This window comes from Saccopteryx bilineata, chromosome 3, assembly GCF_036850765.1.
Source record: "Saccopteryx bilineata isolate mSacBil1 chromosome 3, mSacBil1_pri_phased_curated, whole genome shotgun sequence".
NCBI classification, from domain to species: domain Eukaryota; kingdom Metazoa; phylum Chordata; class Mammalia; order Chiroptera; family Emballonuridae; genus Saccopteryx; species Saccopteryx bilineata.
The window spans coordinates 164,039,901-164,065,179 of record NC_089492.1 but is presented as its reverse complement, the minus strand read 5'-3'; the positions used below and the strand labels follow the sequence as shown (position 1 = coordinate 164,065,179).

Sequence of the window (25,279 nt, the reverse complement as noted above, 5' to 3'; positions counted from 1 at the left end):
AACAATCCCTTGAGGTAGATCCTGTCTTTTCCCCCAGGGAGAAAAGGTTAAGTGTCTTGTCCATACTAACTCAGATATTGCTTGATAAGACTGAGAGCTGCACCTAGGCAGTTTGGCCCAGAGTCCCATGTTTTAACCATGAAGTAACTCTATCCCTTCTCTCCTGCTTACCTGTCTACCTAGTGGCAGGGAAGCACTACCTCAAAGAACAATTAGTCATAAAAAGGAAATATTTTATTTCTTGTATGTTGTAGTTATGCTGAAATGCTTCTGCTTTTTTAATTTGTCTGTGGTTGGTGAATTCAGGTAGTTGTAGCATTGGCTTATATAAATACAGAGTCACCGTTTCCAGTCCTTATAGTTTGGTTGCAAAGACTTCATCATCTCTCTGACACCCTAGTCAATAATATATTATATTTAGTCTTAGTCACCAGAGGGGTCAAATTAGGGGGCGGATGACCATTACCCATTCTAGAACATCACCAGACCTCACAGATTCTAGCAATGGTGGATCAGGAACCCGAGTTCTCTCCCACACTCTAAAACTGAAACTTTAACACCCTAAAGGCTATTTCCATTACCAGAGCTAGACTGGGAACATAGAACTTGATTTCTTGTTTGGGGACTGCTGCTGGGTGGATCTGTAGATTTTATCATAACATTTTCTGACTTATCCATTTGTAAGACTTTCATAGGATTACACATATGTGAGTAATATGATAATTTTTTTAAAATCTGTGTCTGAAATTTTTTATTGTCTTTCTCAAATTTAGCGATTCATCTGCTTGAATGACCTGAGCACCAAATACAAGGGGAAATAATTTTCTCTAGTCAAACTTTCATTTATCCCCATCTTCTGTGATTTCCCTTGGTCTCTGGGAAATGATTTTGGCCACTTGATTATACTCACATGACTGCCAATGAATTCAGAGAAACTAGCCATGTTCTGGTGTCACAGAGCAGGTGTACAATACCACAGTCACTTGTGGTAAGGAATGAGTAAAGTAAGGTGTGATTAATGTCTTCACAACCAGCAAGCTGTAAAGGCTATGAAAGCAGGAACTCTCTCTTTCTTTTACTCACTCTTACATTCCCCAGTACATTGTATGAGACTCAAGAAGTGTTGTGTGAGAGGGAACCTTAACAGACATCTTGAAGAGGCCAAGTACGTAGACATGTTATATTTCAAATAGGATAATGTTTAGTGCATATTGTCTTGTTTTAAAAGCTGGTAGCCTTTTATTTTAAATAGCTAAGGGATTTGGTTATGAGGAGAAAGAAAGGGAAAAGCCCAATACCTAAATTACTGTGGGCAGTGAGGTACAGTTTGCTATGCTAGTTTCATTTTTCATAAAAGGGGAAAATCAAGAGGAAGGAAGCAATGCTATAAATGTCAAGAGGAGGGTGAAGACTTTGAAGAGTTGGGAAGTTTAATTAGTAATAATGCCACCCCATTTTCAGATAGCTTTTTATATTTATATTGCATTTGACTTGTGATGTGGCACTTGTAACAAGCTAGAAAGGCAGGACAGGCCGGTGGAGTCAGCGTCATTTCACAGACGAGGAAGCTGATTCAGAGCAAGGAATTTACCAGGTGGTAAGTAGCTTCTAGGTCAGGGGTCCCCAAACTTTTTACACAGGGGGCCAGTTCACTGTCCCTCAGACCGTTGGAGGGCCGGACTATAAAAAAAAAAACTATGAACAAATCCCTATGCACACTGCACATATCTTATTTTAAAATAAAAAAACAAAACGGGAACAAATACAATATTTAAAATAAAGAACAAGTAAATTTAAATCAACAAACTGACCGGTATTTCAATGGGAACTATGCTCCTCTCACTGACCACCAATGAAAGAAGTGCCCCTTCCAGAAGTGTGGCGGGGGCCGGATAAATGACCTCAGTTTGGGGACTCCTGTTCTAGGTAGTGAGGTTGGAACCTGTCTTATATCTTCAAACTTTAAGTTCAATATTTTTCTCATGCCCTTCACCCCCATGTAATTTTCCCAAGCAGTTATCCCAAGGGGGGAAGGATGTAAATCTAATTAGATAATCTTTTACCTGTTCTTCTCAGTAATCTAACATGGAACCAGGGGTAAATCTTCAACCCCTTCTTGAAAAACCAATGAAGAGCTGTCCCAAGTAGAAATTTATCTTCTCTGGTATTTTATTTCATGACACACTTTGAAATACTTGTGAGGTAACTGTGAAAGCATGTCATTGGCATAATGAGTCACTTTAACTGTCTGGCTGTGCTGGAGGCAAGAGGAGGTAGGAACTTGTGGGGTTTTAACATGGTGAGCCCTAGGTCAGCTGGCTGTTGGTGGTGGGCCTCAGTCATGAGTGGGGCCGTGCTGATGGCCGTGTTGGGAGGTAAAGTCACTTCCTCTGTGCAGTCATCACTTTCTCTTATTCTTCTCTGACCAGGTTTTGAAGGCAGCACCTGTGAGCGGAATATTGATGACTGCCCTAACCACAGGTGTCAGAATGGAGGGGTCTGTGTGGACGGGGTCAACACCTACAACTGCCGCTGCCCTCCTCAGTGGACAGGTATGCACAGGGTGGCAAATTGGCCAGCATGAGGCATAGGTTGGTAACCAGAGGCGGGCAATTGGTGAAGTAGGCACCTGTCACAAGGATCTCTGTGCCGAATCACTGTGCTGACCTTCCGTGTTCTCCTGTGTTCTCTTAAAGAAATGTGTTCACAGGTATTTATTGGGCAGCTGCTCTGACCTTAGCACCATGCTGGGTGCTGTAGCAGATATGAGAGAAGGGCATTCTTTACAGAATCTGAGTTATCTGGGAAAAGTAGCACACTGCCTGGAACATACTAGATGCATCATGAATGTTTGAGTGGAAAAGAACATGTTTCAGTGCAAAACTATACATGTTAACACACACGTGTGGTAGCTATGTTAGGTAGTGGATATGTTAACTAATCTTATTTAGTAATTATCTGCTATCTATGTATATCAAATAATTACATTGTGGACCTTAAACAGTGTTTTATGTCAAGCATATCTCAATGAAACTGGGGAAAAAAAGACACTACAACTTGTCAAGTTTTGCTATGAAAAAGCTGTTAGAATACTCTTCAACTTACGAAAAGGTGGAGTTATAGAGACTTCAAGAGTTCAGAGTTTGTTGTTTGTTTGCAGACAGAACCCTGTCTCTTCTTATTGTGGTGTCCTAAATTATGCAAAGGGCTGGGCAGGCACTCTTGATGACATATTTTTATAACATCCATCTACATTTCTGTTTTCCCCTTTCTTGTATCCTTTTTGCACATAGGACAAAAATAGATTTTCTGGCCTTTGACACTAGAAGGGTCTTCTTGCTTAATTTTACAACCTCTTGAAAGTTTCCAATATTGTCTTAAGCAGATTTTCCCACTCCTGTTTGAAAGTGAAGTGATGGCCCTGGCCGGTTGGCTCAGCGGTAGAGCGTTGGCCTGGCGTGCGGGGGACCCGGGTTCGATTTCCAGCCAGGGCACATAGGAGAAGCGCCCATTTGCTTCTCCACCCCCACCCCCCCTCCTTCCTCTCTGTCTCTCTCTTCCCCTCCCGCAGCCAAGGCTCCATTGGAGCAAAGATGGCCCGGGCGCTGGGGATGGCTCCTTGGCCTCTGCCCCAGGCGCTAGAGTGGCTCTGGTCTCGGCAGAGCAACGCCCTGGAGGGGCAGAGCATCGCCCCCTGGTGGGCAGAGCTTCGCCCCTGGTGGGCGTGCCGGGTGGATCCCGGTCGGGCGCATGCGGGAGTCTGTCTGACTGTCTCTCCCCGTTTCCAGCTTCAGAAAAATACAAAAAAAAAAAAAAAGAAAGTGAAGTGATTTTATGCAGACATTTGGATCCAATTTCTGTTTGTTTATTTAACTGAAAGTGGAGACAATTAAGAACTGATTAAGTGATAAAGAATGGAGCCTTTTGAGAGAAATTGATTGATTTAATGTGGAAACCCAAGATTAAGTTACAGTTGAGGAAGAAACTATAGTACCAGTGAGGGTTGGTGCCCAGAAAAGAAGTCTTGATGTTGGATTGCCGCCAACGCTACCTGGTATTTAGTGCTGCAAATTGCTTTCCTTATCGATAGCAGTTAATTATTTAGAGTATTTTTTAGAGCTGTAGACTCTGAATAAAAAATGGTTAAAAGGGTTTAAAACTTTAGTAACAGAATTTCCTGGAAGGGCACACATTTCTGCTTTTAATCCCCAAACTGTCCTTTTTTAATAGTTTCCCACCGGGTTTCCCTAGAATTGGACTCCCCTAGAATTTCTTTTTGCTATCTTGGTACTAGGACTTCGCTCCCTAGCCTCTGCTCTTTCTGTCCTGTTCTCTCTTTAGCTTTTGCCATTTCTCTAGTAGATTTTATAAGGCCTTTTTTTTTTCTAACTAAAATTACTGTGAAGTTAATTATATGACAACCTTTTGTAAAGATTTGAATTTTTCTCTTTTTAATGCCCCTCACAGTGGTATTGAACGGGATGAGATACTTTTTAGGAACTTGACCCCGTTCTCAACTCTCCCTGGCCCTGGGGGAGAGTGGCTCTGGATGATACTAAGGCTTCTGATGCCAATTAGGATGAATTGATACTGTGATTTCATTGCCGATTTTTCTTTGATACCACTCAGTTTCCTGCTTTGCTGTTAATTGGGAAAAAATCTTGGGGGAAACTTTCCCAGTAAAATGGTATTTTACCAAAATTTCTTACCCCAGGATGTTTAATAAATACCTCTTTTCTGTGAAGGTCCTTATGAGATATTTTTTTCTTTGTGTATTCTGGTATTTCTAGAAAGGATGGTAGAAATGATGGATAAATTCACTGTGGCAACATTTATTTCTTTAGATCTGCTGTCACTTAAAGTGACCCTCAGTCTTTGGTTTCTCTATTTGACTCCTGCTGGTTCTTTGATTTCCAGTGACAGCCATATTTTTTTGCTCTCCTCATCACCAACAAGATAAAATACCAGGCTCTTCCACTTGGTATGAATGAACACCTTCCTGGCCTCAGTCCTGTCTGCTTCTCCAGGCTTTTCATGCATTCAGCAGCATTTCATATTGCAGCCATCAGAACTGTTTCCAGTTCTCCTGCATCTGCCATGTCCTGTGTCTCCCTTGATACTGGTTTTTTTTTTTTCTCTAGATGTCCTTTCTCCTCTCCCTATGGTCATCACCATTTTTGCCTGCCTGGCTCAGATTAAGTGGTTACCTCCTTTAGGAAGCCTTCTGTGACCTCTTTCACTTCTCTATAGGCTGAGCTAAGTGTTCTGCTCTGGGCTTCCTCACTGTCCCATCTAGTCCTCTGTGATAATGTTCATAACATTAAAATTGGCATTATATTCTCGAGGTGTGGTAAGTACCAAGTTACAGGGGCAGGGGGTCAACTCTTCTATATGACACCAGTTTCTAGAGCTCTTTATAGACCTTTGTTCTCAGTAGCATGTAGCTGAGCTCCCATCTCATTATGAGAAGAATAGAAAGATAATTTGGGTTCATAGAGTTCCTATTTCTATTGGTATTAGAGCTATAAATTCAGATTAGTATTTTCTGCTTTATACAAATTAAAGAAATGGGTGCGGCTGAGGGCTGGGAGTTAATGTTTATTACCACCCAAATATGGTGCAAATTACAATGTTTTATTTTGTATAATCTTTGCAATAACTGCATTAGGGTAGAATTTATTATATACCCTTTTTGGAGTTGATGGATACAAAAAGGCCTAAACAGTTTACTCAGGGCACATAGTGGTTGGGCTAGAGTTTGAACCCAGTCTTAATGAACTCCAAGTCTGTGCTCAGTCTGTGGTCTTTTTTCCTCTACAAATTTACTCTATTAGTTGTCTTTAATATTTTTTATTTTTAAGAACTCTGATTTGTTTTCATTGATTGAAAGTTCAATTTATAGTTATATTATGTTCTGGTGTGGTGATTTATTTTTTGTGTTTTTCCTTTTTAAAAGTTTATCTGATTACTTTGAGATTAGAAGTTAACATTAAGTTAATGCTTTATATTTGGTCTGGTGGGCTTTTTCTTCCTTATACCTAAGAATTTTATTACAACTTTGTTCAGAATTCCTTTTAATAATTTCCAGCTGTACAGTTGAAGCATGAATTGTTTGGTCTGGCTTTGGACAAAACAGAAACAGAGAAGGAAGGGTTAGAGTAGGCTACTCATGAGGGAATGAAGTTGCCAGCTATCTAAAAAAGAATGGATGGAATTGGAATTATACAGCTGAAAAAAACTCGATATCAATTTGAAATAAAAGAAGAGTTGGGAACTTGCCGTATTATTAATGAGAATAGCCTGATACATACTGTGTTGTGTGTATACATACGAAGGGTCAGTCTTTTGCAGCAAGTTTTAGACTTCAGGATGACCAGAAGTGTTTACAAGTCTATTTATGGTTTGATTTGGGATAAATGAGTCAGCTTCCTTTTTTTTTTTTTAAGGCTTTATTTGCCCTCCATGGAACTAATAGCTCTTCCTTACTTTATTGGGGTGTTGGATGAATAAGTGATGCGGTAAAAAGCTTTTTGAGTTTTTCATTTACTCAGCAAACAAGTATCATGTAAAACATTCTATATTATGCTGTGATACGGTAGCCACTAGCCACAACTTTTTTTTTTTTTTTCCATTGATTGAGAGAGATGGGCGTGGGGGGGGGGAAGCATCAACTTATTTTTCCATTTAGTTCTGTTTAGTTATGTCTTCATTGATTGCTTCTTGGACATGCCCTGAACGGGGGGTTGAGCCCATGCCCTCCGTGCATTGGGACAATGCTCTACCCACTGAGCCCCTTGGCCAGGGCTGCCACCACATCTTGATATTAAGCACCTGAAACATGACTGGTCTGAATTTAGGAGTACCACAATTGTAGAATACCTGATTTTGCAGGTGTAGTATGAAAAAAAGTGAAATGTCGTATTAATAATGTTTTAAGTATTGATTGGATGCTAAAATGATGTTTTAAATACAGTGAATTAAATAAAAGATAGTATTAAAGTTAATTTTACCAGTTTCTTTTTAAAGTGCTACCAGAAAATTAAAATTACATATGTATCTCTAAGATATTTCTGTTGGACAACACTATTTTAGGTGCATAGATGTTCTGTAGGTATTTACCATTGCAGCCATGGTGAGGGTGTATCCTCTCTGATCCTGGGGAGTAATGGTAGCCATGGTGAGGGTGTATCTTCTCTGATCCTGGGGAGTAATGGTAGCCATGGTGAGGGTGTATCCTTTTTGAATCCGGGGGATAGAGGGTGGACTGGTAGCTATCCGTAAAGGGGGCCCTGTGCTGGCTTCACTAGAGGAAAGTGTGGCTGCTCTGCTGTGGTTCCACATCAGTGGTGGGCAGAGCTGTTCTCCAGCCTAACACGGACCCTTTCTACCTGATGTTGCTATCAAGGTATTATATCTAGTATTAGTTTGTGCCTTCTGGACAAGCTAAAGCCCAAGTAGAAGAAAGAAATGATGTTGGGGTTGGACAAATGATTGACTTTTTTATTGGGATCTTGTTATAGAGAGAGGTGTTTTTTACAAAATTGAAGTGTGCCTACGGATTTGATGAAGCCTGAGCCCAAATGTTTTCACTGTTACTGCGTTTGGCTCCGACCATCGACCATGATGTGAGAGAAGTCCTGGTCTGGCTGATATCCACTGAAGGAAAAAAGTTATGAAAATCTCCCAAATTAACTAAGGCAGTGTAGATTAATGTTTTGTCTATGTAGATTGTTACTTGACTTCTTTTTAAAGGTTCATTTCCTTTAGAATTAAAGTTACCTCTGAAATCAACTCACAAATTCCTCTCTGGCAGCTCTTGGTTTTGGGTTCACTCCTAGGGCAGACATGATTTATTTTCCTCTGCTTGTTACTAACCCAGAGCGTAATTTCAGTTTGGGCTTAGAATAGCATTCTGGGACTCAGAGCAGAAGCAGACAATGGAAGCTCGGTGGATGCCAGTCAAAACTGACCACATTTTCTCTAGGCTTTCCTTTGTGTCACAACGAGCCCAAAACGTGTGTTATGATTCCCTTTGCTGTTTGTTGCTCCAATTTCAGTAAAAAAAATTTTGTCACAAGCCAGCAAGGATATACTGCCAGAGGTACTGCATGAACTTCTCATGTCTGAAAGTGGAGTCTTTTCATGGTAGTATTTTGGTTTTGAACTAAACACTCCTATTCCAGTCTAGCCTCGACTTGAGGACCAGCTATTCTCTAGGATAAGGCTTTTCTTATAACCACTTTTCTGCTCCTTTTAGTTGAGAGTGGAAGCCTTTGAATTCTATCTGGGACTGGAGAAGTTTTCTTATTTGCATTCTGCATGGAGAATGGGAGAATGCACCTTCCAGTTCACTCTCTCTGCTGTTACTTCTGATGCTCAGGGCTTCATAATGAGCCTGTTTTCTGGAATTCTGCCTCCCCATCCCAATTTCAGTTTGCTGTCAGTTGGGCAGACTGCCAGAGTGTTAACCTGAAGCACCCTCACCCCAAAGGTCTAAGGGCTGACGAGTGTTGTGTTGGTGGGAACAGCGGTAAGCAGTTAGTGAAGCCTCGCACTAAATGCGGAGGCAAGACTGAGGGAACTTTTCTACCCTCATCCACGACTCAGTGTCCAGCTTTGGCTACATTCCAGGCGAGAGCCAGTTTTCTTCCATGGCTGTTAAAGCCCCCACAACTGCTGTATTCAGTGTACTATGCTAGATGCCACAGGAGTCTTGAGATACATTTATTTCTATCTTTAAGGAAGGATCAGATTTAGTAGAAAGAAGTCTGCACAACCATAATAGAGGTAGAAAGTGTGAATGGATGTGAATTTGAAAGAAGGATGATGAGGAGTTGGGGACTAAGTACCATCAAATGAGGGGGAGATTGAGAAGAGCTAACTCCTGTTTTGAATCTGAGTAATGGGAGAATGTGGGGACTGTTGACAGAGAAATAGGCTAGAGAAGATGGTGAGTTTGATGTGAGTTTTCCAAGAGAAAAACATTCAGCAGTAAGACCTAGGAGTTCAGAACAACAGTAGGGGCTAGAGACTCAGATCTTGAGTCTTGTTTTTGGTTGCGTTGGGACTGTATCGGTCTGTAAGGGAAGGTGTGTGGAGTAAGAAGAACAGAGGATTGGGATCCGAATTGTGAGAATGTCTACACTGAAGAAAATGAATCAGGAAAGGGATGCAAAGAAGGAAGATAAGAAAGGGGAGTGTGTAGCCTGACCTGTGGTGGTGCAGTTGATAAAGCGTCGACCTGGAAATGCTGAGGTCGCCGGTTCGAAACCCTGGGTTTACCTGGTCAAGGCACATATGGGAGTTGATGCTTCCAGCTCCTCTCCCCTGTCTCTCTCTCCTCTCTCTGTCTCTCTCTCTCACTCTCTCCTCTTTAAAATGAATAAATAAAATAAAAAATTAAAAGAAAAAGAAGGGGGATTGTGTAGAAGTTGGGAAGGAGCTCACCATTATAGCATCACCAAGTCAGGGGTGTGTTTTAAGATTGTGCACTTAACTCCACTCCACATTCCTCTGTTGTAGTACCTGTAATCTTTCTGACTTATATGCTTGTTTCACCTAGTGGACTGTCAGCCTCTGGAGGATTGGGAACTGGCCTTACTTAATTTTGGTATTCCCAGGTTCAGTTTTAACAAATGATGTTCATTGAATGGATGACAACCAGGACACTCAAGCAAGAATGATAACTGCACAGAGTTAATCAGAATTTTTTAATTCATTAGAAATCTTATAAAATGTGGTTTCAATAAAAAGGAGGGAAAGAGGCCAGATTGCAAGGGGTTAAAAAGAAAAGTGAGTGTTGAGGAAGGAGGAAGGGGAGGAGTGGGCATAGTCACTGACTCAAGATTTTATACAGCTGGAAAAGGGAGAGAGGGAGGTGCAGAGCTGGAGCTATAGGTCACGGAAGCTTTATTCCTATGCCCGGCCATAGAACCTTGGCTAGCCTAAGAATTAAGAGAGCTAGAAGGGGGTTGGTTAATGAACTGGGTTATTTAAGAGGGACTTAGTTTTACAAATTTTAGTGGGGAACAAATGAGGTGAAATGGTTATTGTGAATGAGAAAGGAGAGAGATGATGGTAAGTTATAGTCAGAGAGTATACCAAGCTTGAGATCTTGGAATTGGAACAGGGAGTGTCATATAATGAGATCCAGAACGTGAGTCTGTTTGTGATATGGAGGTCTGTAGAGTTGAGAACAGTAAGAACTCTTGACCCAAATGACCTTACTGGTACCTAACCCAGATATTGATGTCATGAGAGATGGGAGAGGAAAGAGCGAGAAGAACGTAAGCCATGTGCGTGATCCGTTTAAGGAGGTGGAAATTGGTCCATGAGGACAATAGACAGAGGTGAGATGATTTAAATTATAGTGTTTAGTGTTCTCTTTATTTTTAAAGGTATACATGTTTAGATATATTTGGATTTGAATACTTCTCTCTATGTTTTAGTATCAAAATGAAACTATATTAATTGCCTTTTCTGTAAGAGAAGGAATATTGTCTCAAGCTTCACTCTCCAGATTTTGTTTATATGAACTGGCATTTAGATTTTTATATTATAGTATTATTAGCATTGAATTTTAAAATTATACATATTTTTAAAAAATTATCTTGACATTTATACTGTTTTTATAATCCAGTTTAGAATGTTTTAGACTTAGTTCTATGTGTAACTTGCTTTGTGTTAACAACCAGTACATTTCTATCACAATGGCCAATGGCTTCATTCCTGAGTTTTTTATTTTTTTGTGTGTATGTGTGTGTGTTAAATTAGTACATCTTTGAGTATTATTTTTTCCCCCAGAAAATTTACATGTGGGCATATCTTCAGAGCTCTTGGGTTTTTGGAAAATACCTTTTGATTTAGTTGCTTTTATAAACAAATGGCATCTTGCCTAGATATTGAATTCTTGGGTCTAAATTAATCTTATCAAGTTCCTGGACATTGTTCCTTTGCTTTTTGTCATATTATAGGAAAGTTCAATGTCAGACAGGTCACTCTGTGTGTCTCTGTCTCCTCTCCCTCACATCAAATTTTTAACTAATGTTGATTATCAGTATTTATCCTAGTACTTTTTGAGCCCTTTGGATCTACAGACTCAGGTTTGTTTTCACCTCAGAAAATACTGTCTTGGCCCTGGCCGGTTGGCTCAGTGGTAGAGCGTCGGCCTGTCGTGCAGGAGTCCTGGGTTCGATTGCCGGCCAGGGCACACAGGAGAAGCACCCATCTGCTTCTCCACCCCTCCCCCTCTCCTTCCTCTCTGTCTCTCTCTTCCCCTCCCACAGCCAAGGCTCCATTGGAGCAAAGATGGCTCGGGCGCTGGGGATGGCTCTGTGGCCTCTGCCTCAGGCGCTAGAATGGCTCTGGATGCAACAGAGCGACGCCCCAGAGGGGCAGAACATCGCCCCCTGGTGGGCATGCCGGGTGGATCCCGGTAGGGCGCATGCGGGAGTCTGTCTGACTGCCTCCCCGTTTCCAGCTTCGGAAAAAAGAAAAAAAAGAAAATACTGTCTTTTTCATTTGTTTCTGTGTTTTTAGGAACACCTATTATCTTTGCATTAGGTCTCCATTCTTCCCCGTGGCCGAAATCTTCTCTCTCGGTACTTCAATTTACTGTTTTTTCCTTTGCATTTTATGAGAACTTCTTAAGCTTTTTATTCATAACACTGAATTATTTTTCTTCATTGTTAGTTCTGTCCTTTGTAGCTTCCAGCTCTGATTTTTATTTGAACTGCATTTTATATTATTACAGCGTTTACTCATTGTAAATAGGTCTACTCTGTTTCTGACTTTCTCTCAGCCTGCCTTCTCTCATCAGAGTCTGGTGCCCTACATTATTTTTCATTTCTTTTTAGAGCTTACATGTGTCTACATTTCTTGAGAATACAGAAGCGGTTCTTTCTAAAATGTATTAGTCCCTGGAAGTGACTATTTTTCTTTCTTTCTTTTTTTTTTTTTTTTTTTTTTTGTATTTTTCTGAAGTTGGAAACAGGGAGGCAGTCAGACAGACTCCCGCATGTGCCCGACTGGGATCCACCCAGCACGGCCACCAGGGGGCAATGCTTTGCCCATCTGGGCCATTCCTCTGTTGCAACCAGAGCCATTCTAGTGCCTGAGGCAGAGGCCATAGAGCCATCCCCATTGTCCAGGCCAACTTTGCTCCAGTGGAGTCTTGGCTGCGGGAAGGGAAGATAGAGACAGAGAGGAAGGAGAGGGGGAGGGATGGAGAAGCAGATGGGCGCTTCTCCTGTGTGCCCTGGCCGGGAATTGAACCCGGGACTCCTGCATGCCAGGTCGATGCTCTACCACTGAGCCAACCGGCCAGGACCTGGAAGTGACTATTTTTCATGAGTGCTCCCTTTGCCTATATCTTCAGTGGCATGCTCCCCATCTTTCATGTTTTAGGATGGCTTACAAGGGCCCATGTTGTTGCTCTTCCATTTTACTCGTTCTGCTCGAGGTCACTGCTTGCCCATAACTAGATAGGCTGATTCTCTTTGGAACCCCTGCTGCAGTTAGTTTTTTCTCCCAATGAAGTGAGGGGCTCTTGATGTAAACTGTTACAACAGCCCAGCAGCCCAGGGCAGGTTGGGGAGAGAAACAGTGTGGGCCTCTAGGAGGAGGACTGAAGCTTGGCATCATTGTCTTCACTGTGTGGAGAAGCTGCTCTGCCAGGGGTCAGCAGAACGCCCAGCATGGGCACAGCCTCTGTTGCTCACCAGGCAGTCCAAGCTGGATGCTCTTTGGTGCTGCTGCAACTGGAATTTGCCCCAGATACACTGCGGACTTTCTCATTGCCCCAGTGGCCACAGGAGCCCTGGAACACTACAGTGTTTTCAATTGCTGTTGACCTGGAAGGGTGAGATGGAGTTCAGTCCATTCTCCTCACAGCAGCTGAGTGGGCTTTCTGAGACACCAGTGGGGTTGTGTTGCCTCTTTGCTTAAAACACTTCAGTGTTTTGAATCTCTGTTCTTGTCTTTAGATAGACTTCCAAGGCTCTGCATTATAGCTCCCACTGCAGCCCTATCTCTGCAATACGTGCCTTATAATTGAACCACACTGATTTTTTTCATTGCCTCAAAGGAGCTGTGTTTTCTCTTCTGTTCAAACCTGTGTACATACACTTCCTTCTGCCTGAAATACTCTCCTCTTCATCCTTCCCACACACGCACAAACTCTTACACAACCTGATTAACATAGAAAGCCAGCCTTTATCTAATTTCAGGTTCATCCAGCCATAATGCAGCTTATTCTGACTTTAAGGTAGCTTTGGATGGCATGCTTCTGAGTCTGTTCCCCAGATATTCTATTGTACTTATTTCTGGCCATTTCATAGATTCGTGCAATCTCTGGCACTAGCGAATCCTCTGGGTTTGGATTACACAGCAGCAAACAAGTGGATAAAAGAACTTTAGAAATAGTTAAACCGGGAGACCACTATGACCTTAGAATATGGAGCCAAATGCTACCATTACTGTTAATATTTGGATAATAAATTCTTGTTGTTAATGCAAACTTAGGTTGTTTGAAGGGATAGCCTATAGAAAAATAAATTGTCAAAAAGAAGATACTGCCTTGATATGGGATGTCATTAGGTGCCATGATTGTAGCTTGCCAGGGAAACATATTGTCCCCAGCTGGTCCTGGAGAATATACTTCTTCTCTGTTCTCCTACTTTGTGCTCCCAAGACAACATGTATCGTTTAGAACAGTTTTCACCGTCTGTATAATTGTTTGTTTAGTTGTAAAACCCCTGTTTGTCGAAAAGTTCTGCAGGGAAGAAGCCACAGTTGTTTTATTCACCAATATAATTACAGTGTGTGTAGGCATATAGCATGCACATATTTGTTGAATGAATGAATGAATTGGGGCATTACATTTTCCATTTGTTTCTGACCAGCCATCATCTATACAAATTTAGGTCTGTTATTGGGTTCTTTCAGGGTCTCTGTCCTTACTTTCCTGAGATACTGTAGTATCTTTCTTTAGTATGAACTAGACTGCACTGCATCTGCCAAACTGGAGTACTGTAATTGTATGAAAGGATTACCTTTGACAACCAGTTAAGCACATAACACAATGGCTTGTACCTGGAAGTAATGAATAATTTTTTACTGCTTTAAGTAAGAAATAAAGAAAACATGGATTCTTTGCCTACTCACCTTCATGCAAATGGAAGCAATTGGAGGAGGACCTCTCTTAAAGAGGGCTGACTGGGATATAGTCTTTGGGGAAATCTTAGGTTTGAATTTAAGAGGGAAGGTACCCACTATAATGTAGAATTACCCAAATGAGATGGAGTTCAGCAGCTGAGGAGTGGGGGTGGAATGAGAAGTTGTATGTATTGATTGGTGGATAGAGAAAAAGGGTTGATGCAGACTTTGGAAGTATGAATAGAATAGAGACACCCTAAAGGTGTGAAGGAGATGAAAGATGAGTATTATTTGGGGATTAAAGTGATTTATGAGAATGCAGGAGCATATAAACATTTGTTTAACAGATATTTTTGAATACTACCGGGGGTCCTCGGGTTATAACACAGTTCCGTTCCTATTACAGTGATGTAACCCAAATTTTGGTGTAAATCAAAACACACCCTAGCCTAAGTCACTTACCTATCCTAACATAGTTGTAAAATCATAATCTAGAACATAAAAACACAACTAAGCCACAGAAAAAGTCCAACTCCCTCACTCATATACTATGTTACTATGTATTCTTCCTCCTCACACAACCAAACTAGTTCACCTACATAGTCTGTAAGTGCAGTTCTAACAGTGTAAGCTGAAACACTCACATCTCAAATTTTTAAGTATTTTGGGAGTGAGCATCATAAACTTGAAACGTCGTATGTTGAGACTGTCATAACACGAGAAACCCCTGTACTCAAACTATAGTACAGCTAGTGCTGGATTTACGACCACGATTGGTTCCGACAGACCAGTCGTAACACAATTTGGTCGTAAGTTGAGTAGGCTATATGTACATTAGTGTGAAATGATGTTATAAAAATCTTTAAGTCATATTTTATCATAATTTTCTTTTATTATTGTCATATATCAGTTTCTTTGTTCATTTTATGCCATTTGTATCATCTCTACACCATTTTGTTTCTTATTTTTACATTTTTCAGGCTTAAGTAAAACACTGCATTACCAGTACAACTGGTTTAATATTTGCAAAGACAATTTCCTCTTGGTAGACATCTTGGGAGGGGTTTGATGAAAAATATCCAAGACACAAAACACAAATTGCTGTACCGAGTCTGGGATAACAGTTGAAATGGTGCACACAGAGATGGTAGTGCTGCCGGAAGCTAGTCCACACTGTCGTATGCCCCAGCTGAGCAACGCTTGCTTGCGCTGCCAGATGCAGAGCAGTCGTGGCTAGCGATTGTGGTCGTAAAGTCGAATGGTTGTAAGTTGCATAGGTCGTAAGTAGATCAATATTTGTATTATTAGCTGGGCACTGTGCTAAGTGTTGAGGATTTACCCATGAAGTGAGTTGCTACCACCCATTTCTTCATGGAACTTAAATCTAGTAAGAAACAGAGATATAAATCAGGTAATTATTTCAAGATTTTGACCTGTAATAAATGCCTTCAGGAAAAGAGGAGAGCATATTAAGAGGAAGAAATAACTGAAGTTGGGGTAAGCATGCAATGTCTCTTTAAGAAGGTAACATTTCATGTCTGGACAGCAAGTTAGAATTAGTTAGAAAAAGGTGGGGATAAGAGTGTTCCAGGCAAAGGGAACAGCATGTGCAAACACCCCAAAGGGGGAAAAATTGTGATAAGTTTGAAAAAGCAAAGAAGCCAGAAAGGTAGAGCTAATGCTCTTTCAAAAGAAGAAACTAGAAAGATGAGCAGAAAACCTGGGTAGTATTTAGAAGTTTATCCTAAGTATAATGGAAGCCATGAGAGGGAGGGCACAGTCCACTGTACACGTTGGTACCATTCTGGTGACTCTTTAGTAAGTTTATTGATCAGGATGCAAGGAAACCAGGCTTTTGAGGAGTCTGGAAAATGGTGATGATGTCTAGGAATTGTGGCAGCATTCACATTCACTGAGACTCTTGCATTTATCTATACGTGTATCCTCATCCCTGCATTCCCCCTCAGCCACTATATACCCTTGGCCTCATGTACACATTCATATTTGTGCACACACATTCTCTCACGAGGCAGGCCCTGCGGACTCCAGGGTTTATACAGAAATGCTTCGACCAGTGGTCATCCCAGCAGGTGGCAGAATGGTCAGGCTTATCCCTGTCCTCTCACTTCAGCAGAGGAACGGAAAAGCTGTATTAGAGAAGGTTTTGTAGTTGTAGATCAGAGGTTATAAGAACGCTCTGCTATGAAATGAAGAGATGAAACTCCACCACTCAGGAGCTTGGGCGACTACTGGTTGGAAGCATATATTGGAGACCGAATTCTCTTGATTTAACTACAGAAGAGGAGGTAGCAGGGTCAGGGCAAGGGCCAGGCAGGCTCTTTTTAAAAAATATGTTCTCATGTGGTGATTGCTGTTGCAATGAGAGTTGACCCTTAACAGGGCCATTCATGTGATAAAAATCTTTCCTACACACTTCACAGTTGAGAGATGACTAGGAAGGGAGAAGACTTCTTCCCAAAGTGATAAGGCTCAGCGATCATTTCTTTTCTTCTATCCCCCCCCCTCCTCCTCTTATTTCTCAGTCCTTGTAACTCCAAGTGAGATTGATGGTTTGTTTGTGGTGTCCTGAGAAAGCTACAATGAGCTGTTTGTATCCCAGGGTATTGCAGCTCACAACTGGTATCTGTTTCATGGTCCGCAGCACCCTGGGCTAGAACTTGATGCTAATGAGGTCCAGGTCGTAGTGTCCATTTCAGCAGTCCCCTTGGGTTCACTGTTATATTTATTGCCACACTGCACCAAAATGTGCCGATGGTTTTCAGACAATAGGATGACAATTAGAAGCAATCAGAATGAGAGCGATCTGCGCCTGTCAGGCTGACACAGCGTGCTGTATTTCTAGTGGTGAATTCAGAGTGTCGTTTTCCTTAGAAGCATTCCTGAGGCACTTTCTCTTCCCTGTGGTTTTTAATCCTGCCCTGTCCCTTAACAGTCAGCTCAGAGTCCCCTTCCCCATTTTGAAAACTAACTTGATCTGCTGTCAGCACTTAACGATTTTCATTTTTAATTTTGTCTCTAACTGTTCTTCCAACTTGCTGTGCAGATGGAGACAAGTCACTGTACCCGTCTGGTTTTACTTTCCTCATCAGTAAAAATGAACACATTGGATTAGGTCTAAGGTCTGTTTCACCACTGATACCAAGGGTCTGGTACAGTGTTTGACATGTAAACTGAGGTGAGTGGTGGACACAACCTTTGCCCTCATGCATTCGAATGTGGAAGGAGAACTAACCAGCCATATAAACAAGTGGGAGGAAAATATTTGAGGGGGAGAGAACAGGATATACAGAGGTTCCGAGATAGGGAAGAAGTTAATTTTTAAGGAACCAACAGTAAGCTGTCATGGCTGGAGTAAAATGTGTGAAGGGAAGATATGAATTTCAGATACATGTGTGAGGCAGAACTATCAGCCAGGAAATTATTGGTAGTTACAGGAGGCTCTAAGCATTTAAGGTGTCAGGAAAGGATTTGGCTGTGTGGCATTTTATACCAAGTTAGTCCAGACTAATGGTGGCAATCCAGAAGGTAGTTTCTAAAAATAAGTGATTTATTTTTCTTTTACACACAAAAAGGGGAAGGACCTTAGTTCTAGTGTTAAGTGGCTACAGCCCCACGATGTGGCAGGTCATATTGCTCAGAGGGATCATTGACACCCCCACAAACTTGTCTAACTGAGCTTTGTACAACATACTTAGAGTTCACAGCAGTTTGTTGAGACAGATGATGATACAGGCTGAGACTTGTTTGTTGAGGATTTAGTAGCATGGTTTCACCAGAGGCTTTTATGTGCTAGGTAGCTCATAACTTAGTGCTCCTTCCTTCTCTCCCTATTAATAGAAAGTTGTTTGTTCTTAGTCCCTCCTACATTTTACTGCAGACTAATCTTCAAAGGCAATTTTGCTCCTGTCTCCCCCCACCCCCACCCCATGAGCCTATGATAACTCCCTTGCTTGTTGTATCAAGTTCAGAATTCATAATTGGATTCATAGCTTCAAACAATTCTCAGCCTTTCTCCTTTTAAACCCCAGCCACAAAGAGTATACTTTAGTTGTTTTGGTATCTTCAAGACCAAGTATTACCACCCTTAGTGAGCACGTCCCTCCAGCCCAGGATGAAGTAGGAAGAGCTGAATGACCTAATTGCACCCCACCTCTCTAGATCAGTGCTTTTCAATCGCTGGTCCGCCAGAAATTTGTGTAGGTCTGCAAAAGAGTTAAGCATCTTGATGTTGTATGAAGATCATATACCCAGTGATCTCAGTCAAATTTGCTTATGCTCAGGGTGATTTCTGCCTTAGTCATCCCCAAAATAATTCTTCTCTTTTTATCAGTCCCCAAGTGTAAAAAGGTTGAAAACCAGTTCTCTAGATCAGTGATCCCCAACTTTTTTTGGGCCACGGACCAGTTTAATGTCAGAAAATATTTTCACGAAACGGCCTTTAGGGTGGAATGGATAAATGTATCACGTGACTGAGACAAGCGTCAAGAGTAAGTCTTAGACGGATGTAACAAAGGGAATCAGGTAATTTTTAAAAAATAAAACATCATTCAGATTTAAATATAAATAAAATGGAAATAATGTAAGTTATTTATTCTTTCTCTGCGGATCGGTACCAAATGGCCCACGGACCGGTACCAGTCCGCGGCCCGGGGGTTGGAGACCACTGCTCTAGATGATCACCAAGACATTTTCCTACTTTAGTATATAGTACATTTCTACCATACTAAATTAATTTCTTTTGCTTTTACTCATTTCTAACAAGGATGGTCTTTAATTGTCTCATGCATTTATACCTTCTCAGCATGCTTTAAGATCCTAGGATCAGAGTTGGCCCTGGCCAGTGGGCTCAGTTGTAGAGCCTCAACCTGGCATGTGGATGTCCCGGGTTCAATTCCCAGCCAGGGCACACAGGAGAAGTAACCATCTGCTTCTCCACCCCTCACCCTCTCACTTCTCTCTCTGTCTCTGTCTCTCTCTTTCTCTTCTCCTCCTCTCCTGCAGCCATGGCTCGATTAGAGCAAGTTGGCCCCGGGTGCTGAGGATGGCTCCATGACCTCTGCTTCAGGTGCTAAAAAATGGCTATGGTTGCAACAGAGCAAGGGCCCCAGATGCGCAAAGCATTTCCCCCTAGTGGGCTTGCCAGTTGGATCCTGGCGGGGCTCATGTGGGAGTCTGTCTCTGCCTCCCCTCCTCTCACTCAATAAATAAATAAATAAATACAAGAACAAATAAATAAATATAAACAAACAAACAAATAAATAAATAAATCCTAGGATCAAGGACCTAGCTGCAGATGTTGTTGATCAAATCCAGAGTTGGATACTTATTTGTGCTGTGGTAGAAGGCAGTAGATGTGGAGTCAGGCTAATCTGGGTTTGGAAGGCCACCTTACCTTTCTGAGCTTCTTATTTCTGGGCTTCTGTGTTGGGTTCCTGCTGGGCCAACAGGGTGGTGACACGAAGGAAGCGCAGTGTCTCAGTAGATATTTCCATAGGGAATTTTTGAATAAGCAACTGTAGTGGCCACCTTGGTTACTGTTTTCTACCTTCTGAGTTTAAAAAAATGGTTGATAGAATTGGAGTTAGGTGGAGATAAAAGAAAAAAAAATTCTGGCAGAAATGAGCTTGGGAAGGAATGTAGTTCTGGAGAAATGTGCCTGCAATTTAGAGAAAAACAATCCATTCTGTAGAAAATTCTTATAAGCCAGTGTGCTATTGCCTCTAGATTTGATTTCTCTATCGCAAAGTATGTATATATTTAAGATATACAATCCTAAGGTATTCTGTTAACCTTCAAAAATCAATCTCATTCAAAAAATGGTAAACTGAACCCATTTGATTTTTGGATAGTAATCTGCACTCATAAATTTTTCCAGTAAACAGATTATATGAGTCATGATTCTAATCCTCACCTCTTCTTAATCCTCTCTACTTCCTCATGCCTGTGTGCTTGGGAACCTGAGGCATGCAGAGATGGTTTGGATAAGGTGAGATTCACATCTCAAATCTTTGTTGAGACTTTTAGAATCAGGTATCTCTATTTCAAATCCCAGCTCCTTCAGTGTGGAAAACTTCACACTCGGGAAGTTATTATACCTCTCTGAGCCTGATTTCCTCAACTATAAATGACACAATTTTGGTTACAGCTCAAGCACAATGCCTACTTCATAGCAGGCAGTTAATGACTTTTGGTTTTCTTTCCGGAGAGTGCCAAACTTGCATTCCACGTACTTTTTATTTACCTAGTCTGTCTTATTACAGTATATAAATGTGTGGGTATTATAATACATGAGGAATACATTAGATATTTTTAAACACAGATTGTTTTATACTCAGAATCATCACAGAGCCAATCAAAAAGAAAAATAACATCTAAATTGCTCACATTGAGCAAGTCATTTGGTTTAAGGGTAGCATAGATGTTTAAGTTAGCAGAAGTGTAAGAGATAAGATTCTCAGGAATTTCCAGGTTACAGCAACTCTTCACTTACTGCTTGGTCATGTTTTTATTTCTAAATCCCACCTGTGTCCTAATTACACATCTGTGGTAGCATGTCTGTCTGTCAGTGCAGTAGGGAGCAGAGCTTTCTGTAATAGATGACATCATTTGCCCTGGGAGAAGTCATCGCCAGTGCGTGCACTCACTCACTAACTCTGTACTGGTAAATACTCTGGTTTGCAACTGACAGGTTCCTATTTGAAGTTAGGGAAATCCACTAAGGGACACCTCTCAGAATAGTTGTGCCCCTGAAAGGGTTTGGAGTAGTGGGCTTCAGGAACAACTGGAACCATTAGCTTGAATGCATTGTGATTCTCTTCTTTTGTGTGCACTTCTGATTAACCTCTATTATTTTCTCTACCAGCCACTTTATTCTTTTGGTTCATGTACCCAAAGGTCCTCAGTCAAGAAGCTTGGAAAGAGATATAGTGATATATAACTTGTATCAGATGCCCTCCTGTATCAGTCAGCGATGCCCAGGAGGGTATGCTCGTGTAAAGACCTGGTGGCTCCTTCAGGAATTATATAGATGAAGTGGGACGAGCAAGGTGCACAGAAGGGAGTCGCTGAGCACGGAGTTTCAGAGATGCCCACATACTCGTCCTGCCATCCTAGGCATGGAATCTTACCAGGGAATACAAAAAAAAAACAACCTCTGAACTGAGAGGTTGGTTGCAGTCAAGTGATGGGAGATGTGCCATTAAATAAGTGCAGTAGAGTGATGTTGGTTCTGCAATGAGTGTAATGAGTATAAAGAATGGGTGCTCGCCTGACCAGCGGTGGCACAGTGGCTAGAGTGTCAAACTGGAACCTCAGGATGGAAACCTGAGGTCGCCAGCTTGAGCACGAGATTACTGAATGAGGGAGCATCAGCATGATCCCAAGAGCGCTGGCTTGAGCAAGGGGTCACTGGCTCAGCGTGAGCCCCCCAATCAAGGCACATATGAGAAGCAATCAATAAACAACTAAAGTGTCACAACTAGGAGCTGACGCTTCTCCTTTCCCTTTCTAGCTCTCTAAATAAATAAATAAATAAATAAATAAATAAATAAATAAAATGGGTAGTCAGTTAGGGTAGAGCAGATACAACTAGCTCCCGTTAGCATGGCTACATGGCTGGGCACGTTGCAGGTTTTTTGAAAATACTTGAGCCAATTAAATTACTGTTAGGTATCCTGGGGACTAGGGATAGCCTACGCACTTTCTGAGTGTAAGCGTCGTGCACGTTCTCATTAAGAAGCCTCTTCTTCAGATTGTCTTTTTGAGTTATTGAGTTCTTTTACAAAAAAAGAATTAAAGACATCTTGAAGTTTTTTGAGTTTTAGCCACTTGTGCTTGTTTTAGAGAATTTAAATGACCTTAATATTAGTTCCCTTTGGTAGCTCTCTAAACTGACCTTAAAAGACCTCCAATAAGACCAGTTCATCAGCTTGTTTTACAGTTCAACTGGCCTAGCACTAAACTGCTTGTTAATCACAAATTCCTTGCTTATGAGTTGAAGACATGCTTTTGTTCCTGGTCATGGGTCCCAAGAGCCTTCTCCATAGTCCCCCATCCATTGCTGTTGTAGTGCCTGCGGTGAGCCCATAATGGCCTTGTGTCTATTATTCTCCAGTTTGCTCTTTTTCAAGCAGAGCATACTAACCCCTTTTCCTTTCTTTTTAAAAAATTATTAATTTGAGAGAGAGAGAAATAGTGGTTTGTTCTACTTATTTATGTATTCATCAGTTGATTCTTGTTTGTGCCCTGACTGGGGACCCAATCCGCAACCTTGGTATACCAGGATAGCGCGCTAACCAACTGAGCTACCCAGCCAGAGCTGACCTTTTTTCTGTCTTCTGTTACATGGGGTCTACATTCTGTGTCTTATCCACAAATCTGCATCCTTGAGGCCAGGGGGGGGGACTCAGGCTGAGCAGTTTGTACCCTCTCGTCATCTCGGCTTTATTGTCACATCCATATTTGACTAAGGCTTTTATTGTCCTTAATCTTCCTACCTTAGCTTGCCCTTACCTTCATTTTTAAATTAAACTTATTTTCAGATAATTGTAATTTCACATGCAGTTGTGTTAACACCCTTGACCAAGTCTTCCTCAGAAGTGACATCACCTTGCAGTACTATTGTACAGTAGCATAACCAGCTTGCTGACATTGATGGTTCTGATACAGAATAATTGCCGTAACATTTTGACTTTTACATTCCTTCTTATTATTCTTTTCCTTGCTTATCTCTTAGGCTCATGTTTCCTCGCTCTTCTCAGTTACATATTCATCATCCCAGGAATGTAACTGAGGCAAGAATCCTAAAAGACTTATCTTCTCCTCAGCATATTGGCTAAATTCTCATGTTGTCAGAGTTTCTAGGGATAGCAACTTTCACTTTTTAAAAAAAAGTTATTGGCGTAGAATAAGAGCATTTGGAGGGCTCAAGGTGGCCCTAATATCCCTGTGGGAACCTGATCTGCTGTGCGTTCTGCTGCCTTAATCTGCAGCAAGTCACATTAGGGTGGAGACTTGGGGGGGGGGGGCTGGCATTATGCTGATCCTTGGAGACTTAGGAGACCTAATCAAAGCACTTTCCCCCCCCATAGGGCAGTTCTGCACAGAGGACGTGGACGAGTGCCTGCTGCAGCCCAATGCCTGTCAGAATGGTGGCACCTGCACCAACCGCAATGGAGGCTATGGCTGCGTGTGTGTGAATGGCTGGAGTGGAGATGACTGCAGTGAGAACATCGATGACTGTGCCTTTGCCTCCTGCACTGCAGGCTCCACCTGTATCGACCGAGTGGCCTCCTTCTCATGCATGTGCCCAGAGGGAAAGGCAGGTGAGCCCAGCAGAAGGACAGAGTTGGAACTGGGGTAGGGGCCCATGAGCATTCAGATTTCTGCCATCTTCTCTTCATTCAGGTAGCTGGGTCCTTTTAATTACTATTGGTAGGAACCCATCACTCAAGATTACTCTGGAAATGTAATCATTAGCCAGAGTGCTATGAAGTTAGTCTTCTTACTTAGCACCTTTGGCTCTCATTTCAACTTTATGTACCTCAGTCTTTTACCCTAAAAAAGAGAAAAAAAGAAAGTCACTATTGCCTTGGGAGCATCTTTTGACCTCAAGGTTGAAAAGCATGTCAGAAATAAAGACAAAATTACTAATAAATGGATGGAGGGACTCTATATTAAGAAGAAAGAACCCATTGACTCAGAGAGGTTGGCAGGACAGAAGCATGTAAGTGCATTCCAGCTGTCAGCATCTGTAGAAACATTCCTCTGAGGGAGGGTTTTTACTGACTTCACTATTAGTATTGCTGTGCTCTTCATTTTGACAGCTTCTGGTTTCAGGAGTAGAGAGCAAGGAAGGGAGGAATGTGATGGAAGAAGATAGCTTGGGTGAGAGAATTTTGTGCCCAGCATTTCTGAAATGTCCTCATTTTTAGGCCTTTCCAAAAGCCCTACCTCCAGCTTTGTAAAAGGAGCAGTAGCTACCTATTCTTAAGCTAATTGCAGAGTGAAAAACCCAGTTCCCATGTGAACTATGCAGAACACGGGGCCTGCTGATACCTTCAGAGTCCCGAGGGCACCTGAGACAGGCGTGTTGATGCTATGATCAACATATGCCCAGCAGAGCAGATGGTATTCAGTGGCTTTTTTTCTCTTCTGAAGTTAGTGAGATGCTGGTGCCCCGTGGTCACCAGGTAACGTGATCTTGGGAAAGTCGGTTGCCAAATAAAATACAGGTCCATGCAGTATTTTGTATGTACAGTAGAAAATGACTTACTGTTTATCTGAAGTTACTATTGACCTGGGCATCCTCTGTTTTTGTTAGCTCAATCTGGCAGTGCCATAGGAAGATTATCACCACTTGCCTGTCTGTCATGTAACTGTCTCACTTTGTGACCTACCCCCAAGGAGAGGTCTAGCCAAGGGATAGGGTGAGAACACCAGGGTTGTCTGCAGACACTTCTTACTTGGCAGCATGTCTCTGAGGTAGGATCAGGTGAAAGTTGCCTCAATTTCCATATTGGAATATTATAAACCCATATAAGGTTTTTTCTCCTCTGTGAGAGAGACAACTCTTCCCTAAGTAGAGACATTTTATTTTCTCTTTGTTCTGCCACAGGTCTCTTATGTCATCTGGATGATGCCTGCATCAGCAATCCTTGCCACAAGGGGGCACTGTGTGATACCAACCCCCTGAACGGGCAGTATATTTGCACTTGCCCACAAGGCTACAAAGGGGCTGACTGTACAGAGGACGTGGATGAGTGTACCATGGGTGAGTTCACGGAGACTCTCCCCTCCCCCATGTGTCTGTCGAGCTCAACAAGTATTTAAACTAGAGCATTTCTTCTCGAGGAGCATGCCTCTCCCAACCTCAGATCCCCTGTTACATGCCCACTGTTTACAGCTAACTTCTCAGTGTGGTCATATGTTCTGTTTGGGAAATTAAAATATATGGGCAGTCTGTGTTTACCGTATTTCCCCATGTAGAAGATGCACAATTTTTCGAAAAATTTGGGGTCTAAAAACTGGGTGCGTCTTATACAGTGGTTGTAGGGGGTTTTTTACTTGCATTTCCCACTTTTTTGCATGGACGAGGAGTTGTATG

The 25,279-nt window shown here is 41.9% G+C and overlaps 1 protein-coding gene, 1 non-coding gene and 1 pseudogene across 2 annotated transcripts in view; 2 read left to right on the top strand and 1 right to left on the bottom strand.

Moving 5' to 3' along the window:
- The window catches only part of NOTCH2 (notch receptor 2), a 178,130-nt gene that overhangs the window by 94,867 nt on the left and 57,984 nt on the right, over positions 1 to 25,279 (top strand). The window contains exons 5-7 of the mRNA XM_066268137.1: positions 2,430 to 2,552; positions 23,265 to 23,498; positions 24,791 to 24,946. Of these exons, the coding sequence (XP_066124234.1) occupies positions 2,430 to 2,552; positions 23,265 to 23,498; positions 24,791 to 24,946 (513 nt within the window). The remainder of the gene's footprint in view (positions 1 to 2,429; positions 2,553 to 23,264; positions 23,499 to 24,790; positions 24,947 to 25,279) is intronic.
- Positions 11,134 to 11,209, top strand: TRNAD-GUC (transfer RNA aspartic acid (anticodon GUC)). Its single transcript has one exon. It is a non-coding gene; the product is annotated as a tRNA-Asp (tRNA).
- LOC136328669 (ubiquitin-conjugating enzyme E2 D3 pseudogene) lies at positions 13,229 to 13,627 on the bottom strand (annotated as a pseudogene).